The sequence below is a fragment of the Mustela nigripes genome, chromosome 2 (genome assembly GCF_022355385.1).
Source record: "Mustela nigripes isolate SB6536 chromosome 2, MUSNIG.SB6536, whole genome shotgun sequence".
Taxonomy (NCBI): Eukaryota; Metazoa; Chordata; class Mammalia; order Carnivora; family Mustelidae; genus Mustela; species Mustela nigripes.
In genome coordinates this window covers 10278062-10297724 of record NC_081558.1, presented here as the reverse complement: position 1 = coordinate 10297724, position 19663 = coordinate 10278062, and the positions used below count along the sequence as shown (strand labels likewise).

At 42.8% G+C, this 19663-nt stretch overlaps 1 protein-coding gene across 4 annotated transcripts in view; it reads right to left on the bottom strand.

The window, feature by feature from the left end:
* Positions 1–14004, bottom strand: part of LOC132011078 (adhesion G protein-coupled receptor E2-like) — a 49495-nt gene extending 35491 nt beyond the window's left edge. For all 4 annotated transcript variants that reach the window (XM_059389222.1, XM_059389223.1, XM_059389224.1 and 1 more), the window contains exons 1-4: positions 13935–14004; positions 12181–12234; positions 11753–11872; positions 786–941 (exon numbers count right to left, since the gene is read on the bottom strand). In XM_059389222.1, coding sequence (XP_059245205.1) covers positions 786–941; positions 11753–11872; positions 12181–12234; positions 13935–14004 — 400 coding nt within the window. The remainder of the gene's footprint in view (positions 1–785; positions 942–11752; positions 11873–12180; positions 12235–13934) is intronic.
* Between the last annotated feature and the right edge of the window lie 5659 nt (positions 14005–19663).

Below are 19663 nucleotides of genomic sequence, written 5' to 3'. Positions count from 1 at the left end.
CACCAAGTGGTCTGAGTCAACCTGGGACCCAGGTTGAGCCCTTTGTAAGAGGGTCAGACTTGGGACTCTGATCTCCAATTATGTCCTGTCTTGCCATTTGGTCCATATGAGACCCTCCTCCATTCATCTGAGTTTTCAGGTGTGTGGGGATAGTCCACATCACTCTTCCCACCACCAACACAACAGCCTCCCAGATCCTGGTCACCAATTTGTCACAGGATGTTGAATGGAAGTTACTGGGGAGAGTCAGGCAGAGCCTTGCATGGGGAAGTACATAGTGGTAGAGCAGACAAAAACCCAAATCAAGGTGCTAGGAGGTGTCTTCTCTAGGTGGAGTTGTTGGCAAGGCCAGCTGGGGAAGATGAACCCACCCTTAAATCTCCTTCCTCCCATGTCTCTGGATAGGGTTACTGGATCCCTCAGGGCCCAGGGCTTTGAGAGGGCTCCCAGTGGGGGCCAAACACATGTGGGCTCCAGTGGGGGCAGATCTCTTCATGGCAGTCATTGATTATGGTGAAGAAGATAGATATTGTGTTAGAACACACATGCTCTCAGCTTCTGAAGTATCTTGATGCCATCTCTCTTTTTGTTTTATGAACAAAAGATCCCAGATAGACAAGGAGGACATTTCAGAATTACAGAAGTGACCCTCTGGGATAGGGTTCTGAGCCTTGAGTTTTGAAAAGGGACAGGATACTAGGATGTTCTCTGGTGCCTGGAGAAAGTGAGCTGAGTGACCCCAAACCTCATGTAGGAGAAGATGGAAGACAGAACTCAATTCTTACCTTGACATGTGTTCTCACTCTCATTTTTGAACATTCTTGCCCCAGAAGCAAGCTCGTATCCTGGAATGCATGTGCAGTAGTAGCTCCCCTCTGTGTTCTGGCAGTCTGCAAATTTTCCACAGGACACGGCTGACAGTGGTCCACACTCGTTGATATCTGGAACACAACAGAACAAAGGGTCACCTCAACAAATTGTGAGTTTCCATAGGGCAGAGGCCCTGGCCTCAAGCACTACTCGCCATAGAGACTGGACAGAACTCAGCTCATAGTTTTCTGGATGAGCTGGAAGCTGCTATTCCAAACACCTGTTCACTGCTCTGCTCATCTCTGCTCTCTAGATGGGCCTGATGGGACCTAGACCCAGACACTTTGCTGTGCCACCATGGGGTCTGGAAGGAGGTCTTCATCCCCTTCTGCAGGTCTTGTGAGGTACTGAGTTTCTGTTTGCACTATTGGGGAATAGGTGGTGGGCTCCAGTCAGGGTGACTGGCACTGAAGGCTACTTTTTTTTTTTTTTTTTTTTTTGACACAGAGAGATCACAATAGGCAGAGAGGCAGGCAGAAAGAGAGAGGGAAGCAGGCTCTCCACCGAGCAGAGAGCTGATGCAGGGCTCAATCCCAGGACCCTGGGATCATGACCTGAGTCGAAGGCAGAAGGTTTAACCCACTGAGCCACCCAGGTGCCCCTGAAGGTTACTCTTGATACTGAGTCGTGAAGGGAGTCATGGCTAGAGTCTGTCCAAGGTAGCACTCTTTCCCACTTGAGGATAAATCCAGGTGGCCAGGCCCCTGCCATTGATAGCTTCCATCTCTCATTACTCATGGTGACCTCGGTACACCCCACAGGCTTCATCAAGCACTCCCCCAGCTCCAGTGTCAGGCATTTTCAAGATGGGCACTTGGGTGTCCCAATCAGTTAACTGTCTCCATTCAACTCGGGTCATGATCCAAGGGTTCTAGGATCAACCCCCGCATTAGGCTCCCTGCTCAGTGGGGAGTCTACTTCTCCCTCTGGCACTGCCCCTCCCCCTCCCACTCGTGTGCAGTCTCTCACTCTCACTCTAACAAATAAATAAATAAGTAAAACCTTAGAAAAGAAAGAAAAAAAGATACTCCAGGATTTCTTTGGAGGAATCTTGCTACCTCCAGCCCTGGAAGAATTTCCTCTTATCAAAGCCATTGGAGATATGAAATGAGGAAGTAAAATGCAGTTTCTCATGGTGGAGTCACTGGGGGTGTTTTCTGGCCTCCTATCTCCTCCTGTCTAAACCTGAGAGAAAAGATTGCCTTGAGCCAGGTCCTCTTTGAGTAGCTCAGGGACCCACACAACAGAAGCCACACATCACTGGTTTATAAATAACAGTTTAATAAGAACAAGCAAGACAAGAACGCATCAAAATGCAAGGACAGAATATTTGGTCCTGTACCTTCCAATTGGGGCAAAAAGACTTTTAGAGCCTAAAAGGACTCATGGTATCATGCTGAGTCAGGGCAAGCAAATGGTCTCCCCCAGATCAGTTTTCTGCCCTAAACTGTGGACCTCCCTTCTAAGACCACAGACCCAGGATGTGGATGTCAGCACCAGAACATGACAGGATGTGGGAAGACACATACTTAACACATTCATGTTCACTCCCATCTGGCAATGGGACTGTCCTCCTCTCTTCTTAGATGGTAGCAATGGCTGGACATCAGCCTTCATGGTTGTTGCATGGAGTGGAGTAGAGTGGGGCACAAACAGGAATGAGGCGTGTGGGAGGGGAAAACATGACAATGAGTAATTCTCCACCTGACAGACGTGCTCCCAGGAAGGAGCTGGTTTCCATCAGCAGGGCTCCTTGCCATGCTCACCCAGCCATGATTATCCATGAGACACAAATGCAGAGGAATCTGTTAGGGATACCTCTTGGGCATAGAAGGGCTGGGCGGGAGTCACAACACCTTTTTTTTTATGATAAAATTTACTTTCCTCCCAAGAAGAGGAAGATGGTGGAGGAATAGGGGACCCTCATTTTGCCTAGAATTCAGCTACATAGCTATCAAATTATTCTGAACACCTGCAAATGAGCCAGAGATTTTAAAAAAGAATTGCTGCAAGTCTACAAATAAAAAAAGACCACTTTTTGCAGGAATGACAAGACAGAAGAACTCACCACAAAAAAAATAACAAAGGCAGTAGTCACTACCAGGGACTTAATGAATATGGATATAAAAAAATGTAGGAACTACAATCTAAAATAATGATTATAAAGACACTAGCTGGGCTTGAAAAAAGCACAGAAGACATTAGAGAAAGGGTTCTGGAGAAATAAAGGAACTAAAATCTAATCAAGCTGAAATAAAAAAGGCTATTAATGAGATGCAATCAATGATGGATGCTCTGACTGCAGAATAAATGAGCAGAAGAGAGAATCAATGTTATAGAAGATTAAATTATGGAGAATAAAGAAACTGAGAAAAAGAGAGATAAACAACTCCTGGATCACAAGGAGAGGATTCCAGACATCAGTGATGCAATAAAGCTAAACAATGTTAGAATAATTGGTGTCCCAGAGGAAGAGAAATGGAGGAGTGGAAAGTTATTTGAACAAATTACAGCTGAGAACTTCCTTATTCTGGGGAAAAAAACAGGCATTCAAGTCCAGGAGGATTCAAGATCAATAAAAATAGGTCAATAACTTGACATATAATATTGAAGCTGGCAAATTTCAGAGACAAAGAGAAATTCCTGAAAGCACCTTGGGCAAAAGGTCCTGAACTTATAAGAGTAGAAACTTAAAGCTGGCAGCAGACCTATCCACAGAGCGCTGGCAGGCCAGAAAAGACTGACATGATATGTTCAGGGTGCTAAATGAGAAAAATACGCACCAAGGCTTTATCCAGCAAGGCTGTCATTCAGAATAGAAGGAGAGATAAAGTGCTTCCAGGACAAACAGAAACCTAGAAAAAAAATATTTTTTTTTGATCACTAAACCAGCCCTGCAAGAAGTATTAAAGGGGATCTTTCAAGTGAAGAGAAAGCCCAAAAGTAACAAAGACCAGAATAGAACAGAGACAATACACAGAAAAAGGGACTTTACAGGTAATACAATGGCACTAAATTCATATCTTTCAGTAATTACTCTGAATGTAAATGGGCTAAAATCCCCAGTCAAAAGACACAGGGTATCAGATAAGCTAAAAAAGCAAGGCTTACCCATAAGTCTGTCTACAGGAGGCTCATTTTAGACCCAAAGACTCTTCCAGATTGAAAGTTGAGGAGGTGGAAAACTATTTATCATGCTAATGGACATCAAAAGAAAGCTATGGTAGCAAACTTTATATCATAAAGACTAGATTTTAAACCAAAGACTGTAATTAGATATGAAGAATAACTTTATATCATAATTAAAGGGTCTATCCAACAAGAAGATATAACAATTTAAAATATTTATCCCCCTAACTTGGGAGTAGCCAATTTTATAAACTAACAAATAAAAAGCTATACAAATACATTGATAATAATACAAGAATAGTAAGGGAATTTAACACTCCATTCAAAGCAATGGATAGATTATCTAAGCAGAAGATCAACAAGAAAACAAAAGCTTTGAGTGACACACTGGACCAGATGGACTTCACAAACATTTACAGAGCATTCCATCCTTAATCAACAGCATTCTCATTCTTCTCAGGTGCATATGGAACATTCTCCAGGATAGATCACACACTGGGTCAAGAATCATGTCCAACTGGGGTGCCTGGATGGGTCAGTGGGTTAAAGCCTCTGCTTTCAGCTCAGGTCATGATCCCAGGGTCCAGGGATCAAGCCCCACATTGGGCTCTCTGCTCAGCAGGGAGCCTGCTTCCTCCTGTCTCTCTCTGCCTGCCTCTCTGCCTACTTGTAGTCTCTATCTGTCAAATAAATAAGTAAAATCTTTTTTTAAAAAAAGGAAAAAAAGAATCATGTCCAACCAACAACAATTAGGATTATTCCCTGCCAATCTTCAGATCATAATGCTTTAAAACTTAATTCAATCACAAGAGGAAATTTGGAAGAAACACAGATACATGGAATTAAAGAGCATCCTACTAAAAAATGAATAGTTCAACTAGGAAATTAAAGAAGAATTTTAAAAATACATGAAAGCAAATGAAAATGAAAACATAACTCTTCAAGAACTTTAGGATGCTGCAAAGGTGGTCTTAAGAGGGAAGTACACAGCACTACACAACTTTCTCAAGAAACAAGAAAAGGAGAAGTGTCTGTTCTGTCATTTGCAAATATCTTCTCCCATTCCGTGGGTTGCCTCTTTGCTTTTTTTTTTTTTTTACTGTTTCCTTTGCTGTGCAGAACAGACACTTCTCCAATGAAGACATACAAATGGCTATCAGACACATGAAAATATGTTCATCATCACTAGCCCTCAGGGAGATTCAAATTAAAACCACATTGAGATATCACCTTACACCAATTAGAATGGCCAAAATTAACAAAACAGGAAACAACATGTGTAGGAGGGGATGTGGAGAAAGGGGAACCCTCTTCCACTGTTGGTGGGAATGCAAGTTGGTGCAGCCTCTTTGGAGAACAGTGTGGAGATTTCTCAAGAAGTTAAAAATAGAGCTTCCCTATGACCCTGCCATTGCGCTCCTGGGTATTTACCCCAAAGATACAGATGTCGTGAAAAGAAGGGCCATCTATACCTCAATGTTCATAGCACCAATGGCCACAGTTGCCAAACTGTGGAAAGAACCAAGATGCCCTTCAACGGACGAATGGGTAAGGAAGATGTGGTCCATATACACTCTGGAGTATTTATTATGCCTCCATCAGAAAGGACGAATACCCAACTTTTGTAGCAACTTGGACGGAACTGGAAGAGATTATGCTGAGTGAAATAAGTCAAGCAGAAAGAATCAAGTATCATATGGTTTCACTTATTTGTGGAGCATAACAAATAGCATGGAGGACATGGGGAGTTAGAGAGGAGAAAGGAGTTGGAAATTGGAAGGGGAGGTGAACCATGAAAGACTATGGACTCCGAAAAACAATCTGAGGGTTTTGAAGTGGCAGGGGTGTGGGAGGTCGGGGAACCAGGTGGTGGGTATTATAGAGGGCACGGATTGCATGGAGCACTGGGTGTGGTGCAAAAATAATGAATACTGTTAATTTTTAAATAAATAAATAAATAAAAACTTTAAAAAAAAGAAAAAGAAGATGTGGAGAAAGGGGAACCCTCTTCCACTGTTGGTGGGAATGCAAGTTGGTGCAGCCTCTTTGGAGAACAGTGTGGAGATTCCTCAAGAAGTTAAAAATAGAGCTTCCCTATGACCCTGCCATTGCGCTCCTGGGTATTTACCCCAAAGATAAAGATTTCGTGAAAAGAAGGGCCATCTGTACCTCAATGTTCATAGCACCAATGGCCACGGTTGCCAAGCTGTGGAAAGAACCAAGATGCCCTTCAACGGACAAATGGGTAAGGAAGATGTGGTCCATATACACTATGGAGTATTGTGCCTCCATCAGAAAGGATGAATGCCCAACTTTTGTAGCAACATGGACGGAACTGGAAGAGATTATGCTGAGTGAAATAAGTCAAGCAGAGAGAATCAAGTATCATATGGTTTCACTTATTTGTGGAGCATAACAAATATCATGGAGGTCAAGGGGTGTTAGAGAGGAGAAGGGAGTTGGGGTAAATTGTAAGGGGAGGTGAATCATAAGAAACTATGGACTCTGAAAAACATTCTGAGGGGTTTGAAGTGGTGGGGGTGTGGGAGGGTGGGGTACCAGGTGGTGGGTATTATAGAGGGCACAGATTGCATGGAGCACTGGGTGTAGTGAAAAAATAATGAATACTGTTTTTCTGAAAATAAATAAATTGAAAAAATTAAATAAAAAAAAGAAAAAGAAACAAGAAAAGGCTCAAACACACAACCTAAACTTACACCTAAAAGAGCTGAATAAAAAGTATCAAGTAAAGCCTAAACCTAGCAGGAGAAGAAAATTAATAAAGATTAGAGCAGAACTGAATGAAATAGAAACCGAAAGTACAGTAGAACAGATGAACAAATCTAGGAACTAGTTCTTTGAAAGAATTAATGATTGATAAAGTCCTGAAAAAATTAATAAGACTAAAAAACTTGAATACCTAGACTATTGGAAAATAAAGGAGAAAAGACCCAAATTAATAAAATCATTACTGAAAGAGGATTGATCCAACCAACACCAAAGAAATACAATTATAATAACATATTATCTGCAACTATATGCCAACAAATTAAGTAAACTGGAAGAAATTGATGCATTCCTAGAAACATAAAAACTACCAGAACTGAAACAGGAAGAAAATAGAAAACCTGAACAGACCCAGCAAGGAAATTGAAACAGTAATCAAAAAATGTCCCAAAGAACAACACTCCAGGGCTGGTAGCTTTCTTTGGGAATTCTACCAAAGATTTAAAGAAGAAATAATACCTATCTTCTAAAGCTGTTTCAAAAAGTTGAAATGGAAGGAAAATTTCTAAATTCTTTTAATGAAGCTAGCATTACCTTGATCCCAAACAAGAAAAAGACCCCACCAAAAAAGGAGAATTGCAGACCAACGTCCCTAATAAACATGGATACAAAATTCTCCCCAAGAACCCTCCTATGCTGTTGGTGGGAATACAAGCTGGTGCAGCCACTCTGAAAACAGTATGGAAGTTCCTCAAAAAGTTGGAAGTAGAGCTACCCTATGATCCAGCAACCACACTACTGGGTATTTGCCCTAAAGATAAAAATATAGTGATCCAAATATAGTGATGCACCCGAATGCTTATAGCAGCAATGTCCACAATAGCCAAACTATTAAAAGAATCTAGATGTCCATCAACATATGAATGGGTAAAGAAGATGTGGTATAAATATATATACAATGGAATACTATGCAGCCATGAAAAGAAATAAAATCTTGCCATTTGAAATGATGGAAGAGTATCATTCCTTGATACCTCAAAATGGATCATGCCATGATACCAAGGGTATCCTGGAAAGGTATCAATGATGTAGAGGGTATCATGCTAAGCAAATAAGTAAATCAGGGAAAGACAATTATCTGATCTCTCTGATGTGAGAAATTTGAGAGGCAGGGAGGGGGGTCCTACGGGGTACAGAGGGAAAAAAATAATAAGAGACTCTTAATCTCATGAAACAAACTGGGGATTGCTGGGAGGTTGAGGAAGGGGTAGGGATAGGGTGGCTGGGTTATAGACATTGGGGAGAGTATGTGCTATGGTGAGTGCTATAAAATGTGTAAACCTAATGATTCACAGACATATACCCCTGGGGCAAATAATACATTATATGTTAATTAAAAATATATATATTCTCCCCCCCAAAAGAAATTCCCCCCAATCTACTGACCAATAAGATCCAACAGTACATTAAAGGATTATTCACCACAACCAATGGGATTTATTCCTCAACTGAAGTGTGGTTCAATATGCATCTATCAGTCAATGTGTGATACACCAGATTAATAAAAGAAAAGAGAAGAATCATATGCTCCTCTCAATGATTGCAGTAAAAGCATTTGACAAAGTACAAGATCCTTTCCTGATTAAAACTCTCCATGGTATAGGGATAGAGGAAACATACCTCAATATCATAAAAGCAATATATGAAAAGCCCATAGCAAATATCATTCTCAACAAGGAAAAACTGAGAGCTTTTCCCTTAAGGTCAGGAACATGACAAGGATTCCCACTCTCACTACAGCTGTCCAACATAGTACATGAAGTGCTAGCCTCAGCAGTCACTCAGAGAACAAAAAGAAATAAAAGGCATCCAAATTGGCAAAGAAGTCAAACTCTTTTTTCACAGATAACATGATACTTTATGTGAAAAACCCAAAAGACTCCACCCCCAAATTACTAGAACTCATACAGCAATTCAGCCAAGTGGCAGGATATAAAATCAATACAGAGAAATCACTTGAAATTCTATACACTAACAGTGAGAAAGAAGAGAGAAATTAAGGAATCCATCCCATTTACAGTTGCACCAAAAACTATAAGATACCTAGTAATAAACCTAACCAAAGAGGCAAAGTATCTGTACTCTGAAAACTACAGACCACTTATGAAAGAAATTGAGGAAGACATTAAAAAGTGCAAAAACATTCCATGCTCATAGATTGGAAGAAAAATATTGTTTAAATGTATATGCTACCTACAGCAAACTACACACTCAATACAATCCCTATCAAAATACTATCAACATTTTTCACAGAGCTGTAACAAACAAACAATTTATATTGAACCAGAAGTCCCTGAATAGCCAAAGAAATGTTGAAAAGGGAACCAAAACTGGAGGCATCAAAATGTCTGACCTCAGGTTATACTACAAAGCTGTAATCATCAAGACACCATAGTACTGGCACAAAAACAGACACATAGAACAATGGAACAAAGTAAAGAACCCAGAAATGGGACAAAGCAGTAAAGAATATTCAATGGGAAAAAGACAGTCTCTTCAACAAGTGGTGTTGGGAAAATTGGACGGCCACATTCAGAAGAATGAAACTGGACCACTTTCTGACACTACACACAAAATGGATGAAAGACATAATGTGAGATAGGAACCCATCAAAATCCTAGAGGAGGGGACGCCTGGGTGGCTCAGTTGGTTAAGCAGCTGCCTTCGGCTCAGGTCATGATCCCAGCGTCCTGGGATCGAGTCCCACATCGGGCTCCTTGCTCCGCAGGGAGCCTGCTTCTCCCTCTAACTTTGCCTTCCACTCTGTCTGCCTGTGCTCGCTCTCGCTCGCTCTCTCTCTGATAAATAAATAAAATCTTTAAAAAAAAAAAAATAAAAAAAAATAAAAAAAAAATCTTTAAAAAAAAAAAAAAAAAAAAAAAAAAAAAATCCTAGAGGAGAACACAGGCAACAACATTTTGACATCTGCCACAACTTTTTCTAGACACTTCACCGAAGGTGGGGAAAACAAAGGCAAAAATGAATTATTAGGATTTCATCAAGATAAAAAGCTTTTGCAGAGCAAAGGAAACAGTCCACAAAACCAAAAGACAAGTGACAAAATGGGAGAAGATATTTGGATAAGGAAGATGTGGCCCATATACACTATGGAGTATTATGCCTCCATCAGAAAGGATGAATACCCAACTTTTGTAGCAACATGGACGGGACTGGAAGAAATTATGCTGAGTGAAATAAGTCAAGCAGAGAGAGTCCATTATCATATGGTTTCACTTATTTGTGCATCATAACAAATATCATGGAGGACATGGGGAGATGGAGAAGAGAAAGGAGTTGAGGGAAATTGGAAGGGGAGGTGAACCATGAGAGACTATGGACTCTGAAAAACAATCTGAGGGTTTTCAAGGGGTGGAGGGTAGGAGGCTGGGGGAACCAGGTGGTTGGTATTGGAGAGGGCACGGATTGCATGGAGCACTGGGTGTGGTGCAAAAATAATGAATACTGTTACACTGTTACATAAAAAAAATTTAAAAATTTTAAAAAAGATATTTGCAAATGTCTTATCAGATAAAGGGTTAGTGCCCAAAATCTATAAACAACTTATCAAACTCCACACCCAAAAAAACAAATAATCCAGTCAAGAAATGGGCAGAAGTCATGAACAGATATTTCTCCAATGAAGACAAATGGCCAACAGACATATAACAAAATGCTCAACATGACTCAGCATCGGGGAAATACAAATCAAAACCATAATGAGATACCACCTCACACCCATCAAAATGGCTACAGTTAACAACTCAGGAAAAGACAAGTGTTGGTAAGGATGCTGAGAAAGAGGAACTCTCTTATACTGTTGGTGGGAATGCAAGCTGCTATAGTATGGAGGTTCCTCAAAAAGTTGAAAATAGAGCTACCCTACAACCCAGCAATTGTACTGCTAGGTCTACCCCAAAGATACGAATGTAGTCATCTGAAAGGGCATGTGCACCCCAATGTTTATAGCAGAAGTGTCTCCCATAGCCAAGATAAGGAAAGAGCCCAGATGTCCATTGACAGATGAATGGATAATAAAAGATGTGAGATAGATAGATGATAGATATATCTAAAAAAAATTTAATCTTGTCATTTGCAACAACATGGATGGAACTAGAGGGCATTATGATAAACAAAATAAGCAAAATAAAATCAGAGAAAGATAATTATCATATGATTTCACTCAAATATGGAAGTTAAGAAAACAACAGAGGAGGAGAGGAGAAGGGAGAGAAAAAACAAGATAAAATCAGAGAGACAAATCATAAGAGACCCTTTATCATAAGAAACAAACTGAGGGTTGCTGGAGGAGAGAGGGTGGGTATGGGGTAAATGCATGATGGGTATTAAGGAGGGTATGTGATGTAATGAGCACTGGATGTTATATATAATTGATGAATCACTGAACTCTACTTCTGAAACTAATAATGCAACATATGTTAATTAATTGAATTTAAATAAAATAAGATTTTTTAAAAATTTACTTTCCCCCAAATGTTAAATGGAACATAGATACTTAGAAGAGAAAGAAAATGTAAAAAAATGAAAATAAAATCACCCATAAGTCCACTATACAAACTACCGGGAAAATTTAGGGTATTTTTTTTCTTAACTTTTCAAAGGTATCAGGAATAACTATTCCCAGTAAGCTCCTACTAGATGAAGTCTAATCTTCCAGGCACTGGTTGATTGTTCTCTCCTGTTTCTTCCACTTCTTCCTTTCCTTGTGCTATGAGAATAATCACAGTAATAATAGCAGTAACCATGATAAATAGCTTGTGTTTGACAGTCTGGTCTGTACTAGTCTTCACCTGTTCTTCACACACATGAATTTTAAATCTTACTCCATCCATGGGGGGTAGGTACAATGATTGTCTGCAATTTACAGACAAGCAAACTGAGGCACAGAGAGAACACTTCTCCCCCCACACCCAGCTCCATGCCCCACCACCATCCCAAGCCCCTGTACCTTCACAGATCTCCAACAAGCTGGTGAAGATCACCCCAGATGAAGAATTGAATCCTGGAGAGCAGCGACAGGCAGTGGCATTGGCACATGTGGAGTTTGGAGGGCACCAGCGAGCACAATCTGTAGAGGCAGATGTTGTGGGGACAGAGACCATAGTCAGAAGGACGAGTCAAGAAATGGATGGAGTCAGCAGCCAGCTGGGGGAGGGAGGTGAGTTGGAGGAAGGAGAGGGATGGCTGCCATTGAAAGAGGAATGGACAGAAAATTCTGGACATTTGGGGATGTAGAAATAGTCTCTGTTATCTCCAGAAGACCAGAACCTCACCTGAAGATATGCCCGCCTTTTTCCCCTTGTTCATTTGAGGACCCAGACCCTTTCATGCACTCCCCAGCTTCTGTCACCAGTTGGGTTGGCTGGGCAGACTCACCACTAGTCTTCTGGGCTGCAGCTCTCAATGGCAACAGCAGCAGCATCAAGAGTCCTGGAGCAGAAAAAAACAGAGAGATGACAAAGAAACATGATGGAGCTCCAGTTTCAACCCTTGTCCTCAGGGCCATTTCATCCTAGAAAGTGGCTCTGATTCTGTAGCCCATGGCCCTCCCAAGGCTCTAGTGATTCATGAAGATTTGAGAACCAGTCTTCTACCCTCCCTCTCCTCAGACTCCCTGAGGAGTCAGTCACTAACAGGCACCATCATGCAGCCTCAGAACTACAGGTAAGGGCACAGAATATACAGAGGCGATGTCAGGGACACAACACAGAAATTCCAGCCTCTCCCAATGGAGGGGTTAAATACTTTGCTAGTAAATATTTATTTATTTTAGAGAGAGTAGAGAGAGCACAAGCTGGGGGAGGGGCAGAGAGAGAGGGAAAAGCAAACTCCCCACATAGCAGGGAGCCTGACACGGCTCAATCCCAGGACCCAGGGACCACGATCTGAGCTGAAGGCAGATGCTTAACTGGCTGGGTCACCCAAGTACCATGGAGAGAGTAAATCTTGAAGTACAAAGTCCACAGGTTGGTGTACTCTGCCCATAGCCAGGTCCTATTTTCTCTGGCAATGGCAGAAATCTACCTTGAGGATTTCTCTTCCAGGATGACTTCCCCCTGTTTAACCCACATATTTTGGGGCACACAAGAAGAACATGGGTTTGGGAGTCAGCCAACTCCAAGTCTGAGTACCAGCTCACAGTCGTACTGGATGGGTAGGGAGCCCTAGCATCTCAAGACAGGGAGCTGATGACAGGTGAGGGGTAGGAACTATCACACTAGCAGTTGGAGCCACCATCTCCTGGTTAAGTGGCTTCTCCAGGTGCAGCAACCATGGCTTCTCTGGTTCCTTCAAAGTGAGCTCCTGGCTGTCCTACAGTGTCCTGGGGGCACAGCCTTTCCCTTTATCTCTTAATCTGGTCCTGACTGATGAGTCACTGAACATGCTTCATGGTATGGAAACCACTGCAGGTGTGAAGGAATCTGTCCTACAGGCAACCACCTGATCACCTGTCAGAGTCTGTCATTCCACTCATGGGAAGCATGATGCTGCTGTGAAGGTGGTTATTTAAATGAGATTAACAGTGAAATCAGTAGACTCAGTAAAGCAGACACTCTGGGTGGGCCTCGTCTAATCAGTTGAAGACCTTAAGCGCTAAAAAGACTGACCTCCTCCAAGAAAGAGAATTCTGCTTCTGACTGACTTCAGACTTAAGATCAACATCAGTGTCCTTGGAAACATCCATGGGGTTCCAGCCTGCCCTACAGATTTTGGAATTTCTAACTTCAACAATCTCATAAAACAATTTCTTAAACTAATACATTTTTCTCATCTGTCTATACCCACACGCATACACATACACATATACACATCTTTATACAAATATGTAATATGCCAAAACTTGGTTCTGTTTCTCTGGAGAACGAGGTCTCATATAGGCCAGAAAATGAGAAAGCTCTGATAAGTTCTAAAAATTGCCCTAGAAGTAAGTTCCACCTACTTTCTTCTTTGAGAATTTAATATAATTAATAGCATTAAAACTTTTTCCTTGTTTATCCTTACAGAGTGAAAAAAAGAAGAAGAAATAGAGCAAAAGCTAGAAATAAAGCAAAGAGCAGAGATAATTCTCAAACTGGATAGTTTCTGCGTAGCTTTAATTGTCCTATCACCATTGTTGTAATTCTGCCTACCTGGCAGCAACCATAGATGCCCGTTCCTCATGGTGCAGACACCAGTGAGCCCAGCCATGGAGGATACCATCTGGTCTTGGTCTGGGTGTGCTGAAAAGACTTCCTTTTTACTTATCTAGATGAGCTACTTGGTAAACTGCTAGTCTGGATGCTTCCTTGCCCTGTGTTTCCCTATCATGAACATCTCTGAAACTCACACTTCTCTTTTTAAGTATTTCCTCAGCCTTTCTAGTATTTCTGGGAAAGCCTCCTTAATGGTTTCTACCTTTTTGATATAGGAAGACCTCACAAACAATTTTCTATGAAGATAATTCCACTAGTGTTTTGGTCCCTAGAGATCTATGGTTCAGACTGAACAGATCGTTTTTTATCTAGGTTATCTATTCAAAGACTTCTTTATTTCTAAAGTTTTATTTTGAAATAAACAGAGATTGACAGTAAGTCTCAAAAACAATACCTAGAGGACCCTTCCCTGGCTTCCTGCAAAAGATACATTTTATGTATTTATGTATTTTTATGTAATAATAAAATATGCAAACCAAGAAACTGACATCAGCACAACACATGTACAGTTCTGTGACATTTTATCGCACATGTGGATTCCTGTAACTGTCACTGCAATAAAGCAGATAAAGATCCCATCACCACAAGCTCTCCCTCATGCAACCCCAACATCCCCAAACCCTGGAAGGTATTTTTTTTTTAATCTTATTTTATTTTTTCAGTGTTCCAAGATTCATTGTTCGTGCAATACTCAACACAGTGACATTCACATTCATTGATAAAAGAAAATATTATTTATATGTTTTAAAAGATGAGGAAAAATTACCTCCAAATATTTCACTAGTGTCTGTGATAGAATTATGGTAATTTCCTTTGTTTGCAGTCTTTACATTTTCTTTGTTTTCTCCATTTTCATGTGTATCAGTCTGTGAGTGCTGCATAATAATAGGTTATTAATGAGAAGGTTTAAACCACAGAAATTTGTTTTCTCAAACTGTTTCTGGAGGCTGCGTTCTAAGGCCAAGGAGATGGCAGGGTTGGTTTCTGGTGAGAGCTCTCTCTTGGCTTGTAGATGGCCACCTTTCTTCCTGTGTCCCCACACAATCTTTTCTCTGAGTGTGGAGAGAAGGGGGTTAGGGGAGAGAAAGAGGGAGGGAGGGACAGAAGTTACAAGCCCTCTAGTTACAAGCCAGAGATATTCACGCTGCATCCCCCTGGCAACATGCCAGCACTGCCCCCTCCCCACCACTTTTCCTCTGGCCCATATTCTCTTGACAAAGTGCTTCTGTGCTGCTCCCAGGACTGAGGACTGAATGTCCCACAATCTTGGAGGTCCCTCTCCAATACCCTCAAGCCTGTACCTGTTGTACCTTTACAACCCATCATGGGATTGCTGAAGATCTCCCCAGAGGGAAATATGAATCAACATAACGGCAACAGGAAGGGGCCCTGAGAGATATGGAGTCAGAAGGGCACCTCCAACCGCAGACACTGTTGGGATGGAGACTGTGGTCAAAAGCCCCAGGGAATGCAGGATGCCAGCTGCCTGCTGGGAACCAGAGAGCGGAGGAGGGGAAGGCTAGCTGCTCTTGAAAAGGAAGAATTCAGGGAACATTAGGTATTTGAGGAGGAAGAAAGTTTCTCTCATCTCCAGAGAAAGAGGAAGAGGTTCATTCACAGAATAAGCCTCCTCTCCCTGGCTCTCCCTTCGCAGTGAAGGAACACAGAGCCCAGGCTGGCATGCCCTCCACCGCTCATGGGGCCAGCTGGCCAGGCTCACCTCCAGGGTTCAGGGCTGCAGCTCCCAATGGCAAGAGCAGCAGCACAGACAGTCCTGGGGCAAGAAGGGTGGTGAATGAAAGAAGTCAAACCCCAACACAACTCTTATCCCCATGGCCACTGCCTCCACACTAGGTGGCTCTGGTCCTGCAGCCCCCAATTTTCTGGCAGAATTCTGGAGGCTCCCCAGACCAGGCTCCCCCGCTTTGCATGGAGTCTTGGGCTCAACCTCTCCTCTCCATCTCCTGGGACTCCCTGAGGAACCAGTTACCAACAGCCACAAGCCCCCATAGTACCGCAGGTGCTACCAGAAAGGAGACAAAATATATGCAGACAGCTGATGCCATTTGCAAAACTTAAAAACCAACCTCGGTCACCTGGGTGGCTCACTTGGTTAAGCATCTGACTTTAGTGTGGGTCATGATCTTGGAGTCCCTGGATAGAGCCCCAAGTAGGGCTCCCTGCTCAGCAGGGAGTCTGCTTCTCCATCTCTCTCTGCCCCTGCCCCCGGCTCGTGTTTGCTCTCTCAAAAAAATAAAATCTTTTTAAAAGACAAGAAGAAGGAATGGAAGAAAATAAAAAAGGAAGGGAGGGAGGAAGGAAGGAAGGAAGGAAGGAAAAAACAATAACCTCTCCAGCAGAGGGGGTAAATTCTAAAGGAGAAATTCCTCAGTTGTTCGGTCTGCCATTGCCCAGAGCTAGACCATAATAGAAATCTGCTTCCTCTTTCAGGATTCCTCTCCCTAGAGTACTGGTCTCCCTGTTCCAGGACATACAAGTGAAGAGTGGGTTTTGAAATCAGCCCCAAATTTGAACTCCTCACTCCTCCCCTTATATGGGGCTTTAGCTTCACCACTTAAATCTTGAATCTCGGTTTGCTCAATTGTAAAATGGGTATAATGAAATTGACAATAGAATGTCATTATAGAAGTGTGCTTTCAGGACTGAGATGTTAAAATAGCAAAAAGGAAAAGCAGCCTTTCCTCTCTCTAAAATTTTTTCTTGACCTGAGACACTCCTGCCTATGAGTCACACCCAAGGATCTAGCTTTTATGATTCTCTTTTCCTGGCTCTATCCTCACATAGACAGGATACCTTCCTTTTCACAGGTTGCCCTTCTCCCTGGGAATGCTCCTGCCTTTCCCCATGTGGCACAGCATGACTTTCCATGGGTAAAATTGCACAACAAGATGGCCTGAGCTCAGGCCCCAGTTCTGATACTTTTCAGCTATGATATTGGGCAAGCTTCAATTTCTCATGTGCAAAATGGGAATTTTAAGAGTTCCTTACTCACAAGGTGAGTCCCTAACTGTACACATGGAGGAGAGGGTCTGGCACATAGTAAGAGATTAATAAGTCTTGGTCTTTTGTTCTATCCTCCTGGGGTCCCTTTGTTACCAAGAAGTGCAGCCTGAATCAGTTATCTCCACTATGACTTCCTTCTTGCAGCACTTTATCATTTTGTTCACAAAGTAGTATATATTCTGTTGGGCTGGCAGAAAGAAAGGGCTACTTAAGATGGCAAAAGTCCCCGCCACAAAACCTGAGCTCAGACAGGAGAACAAAGACCCAAGCAGGAATATGAAAACCCTCCCGCCTGGGCTCCTGTGGACCAATGGGACCCTGACAAGCGGGAATCTGAGACCCCTGCCCCGGGCTCCAGTGGACCAATGGGACTCCATGAGCAGGCGAAATATCCATATAAGGGAAACTTGCTAAAAGACCCCTGAACTCCCCTGGAGGCCCCTTAAAAGCCCCCTTCTCCCTACATCAGCGCGACTTCCGCCACTCTGCTTTCCAGAATCCGGAACCTCGCCCGAGGGTGCCCACCTCCTCCTGGGGCAACTTTCCCGCCTCCCCCTCTCCTGAGCCCTGAAACTTCCCCGGAGAGTGTTTTTAGTAAATCTTGCCTTGCACCCACTTTGCCTGGTGTTGTGTTTATCTTGCTGGAAAAACTTTACATATTATCTGAAAAGGAGATGTAAGGATCTGGAAGTGAGACCATCCTGGACTCACCAGGTGGGCTCTAAATCGAATGACCGGTGTCCTTATACAGAGAGGGAAGGACACAGTGCAGCTCGCAGAGGGGAAGGCCACGTAGAGACAGAAGCAGACCTTGGGGAGATGTGGCTGTGGTACCTAGGGTACCACTAAATCAGGGGTCTCGATCGGATGGGGGCCCCCTAAATATGAGGTGATGATTGGGTGGACGCTGGGGTTGCAGGTGGTGACAAGAATCCACCTGAAGCAGAATAAAGGTGATAGAAGTTTATGGAATACACCACAAGGGAACAGTGGGCAAGACAGCAGAGGAGAGGCTGTCACGAGGCACTGGGTGGGGGTCGTTTTTAAAGGGGGAAGGGGAGGCGGTCTGGCGACATATGGAATCTTCCCTTTCTTGGGAACTGTGCCTGGTTGCAAGTAGCCCGTTGGTCAGTTAGAGCCTGCAGATAGTCTGACGGGCCTGTCTTCAGCCAGGGGGACTCTGTGGCCCTTTCTGCATCCTGTACCCAAGCCCATTGACCTAACAGCAGCCTCTACTAACACAACATAATAAAAAAAATTAAAAAATAACATAAAATGAAGCATTATACAAATTAAATTAAAAATAAAAATAAAAGCAGCCTCTAAGGCGACCACAACCCGGGGGGCATCTGGGGCCCCCAGAGCTGGGGGAGGCAATGAAGGACCCCCTACCCCCACCCCACCCCCACCTTACCCCTCCCCCGCAGAACCTTCACAGGGACACTGGCCCTGCCAGCACCTGGATTTCAGACTTCTGTTCTCCACAAGTGTGAGAGAAGATGCTTCTGTTATTTTTGTTATTTTAGGCCAGCCAGGTTGTGATGATTTGTCATATCAGCCACAGAAAACTAGTACAGTCCAAAATTTGGATCTGAATCTAGGATATCGGCTCTGGAGCCAGCCTGCTTGGCTTTAGGTCCTATTCTATCGCTTACCTTCTGTGCATCCTTTAGGGCCATGGAGCTTTCTTCGGCCTTAATTTCCTCATCCATAAAATTGAGCTAAGAGCAGCACTTCCCACACAGGGCAGCTATCTGTGATAGTATCAGTGATACTCATTAACCACCCAGGACAGTAACTGCTACGTAGTGTGTGCTCCCTAAGTCCCTAAGTGTTTTCAGCCATTAGTAATGGCAGCATGAAGACAGTAACCTAGGTATTACAGTTTGAAATCTGCTTCTTTTCAGCTATGGATGAAATCAGTCATGACTGACTTTGTACCCAATAATCTATTCCACGTTTTTCCTTTCCAGATTGAAATTCTAAGCTCCTCAAGGAATTTCTTTTCCCTTCTCTCATTATAGCCTTTCCTACAATATGCCACCCAGAGCCTCCTATATGGGATGTGATTTTACATTTGGTTTACAGGGTGGTCTCTGGAGTGTATTCTATGTAAACATCTAAGCTTTTAAACTCCGTGAAGGCACTAGCTTGGCTTTCTCTTGCTTTTACAACCTCAACAGCATTTAGACCAGTCTTTAATAGGTGGAAATTACCCAATCAACACAGCTGCTAGTCAAAAATTGCATTTCCCATAGCAGGCTATAACGTAAGTGTCCTCGAAATCAAGAAACAAATTAGAAAGCATATACTGAGCACCTACTGTGTGTTAGCTACTCCCCCAGGCACTGGAGAGAAAAAAAGTCATAGAGAAACTGTATCTGACCTGTCAAGGAGCCCCGCCTCGATTTTGCACTATTGTCCAAATTATCCAATGGCCAACATCTGATCTTTCTTAACGCATCTGGGGAGTGAGAGGTTAGAGTTTTATGGAATTTCAGCTTAATAGCAATAATCACATGCTGCTCCCTGAGGGTGCACGGGAGAAGAATGTGGCACAAACAAGTCAGCTGCAAGAGAAAGGGAGCAGCTGTACTGTTTCTACAACAGTAGAAAAGGCTGTTGCCCCGAACAACTCCTCA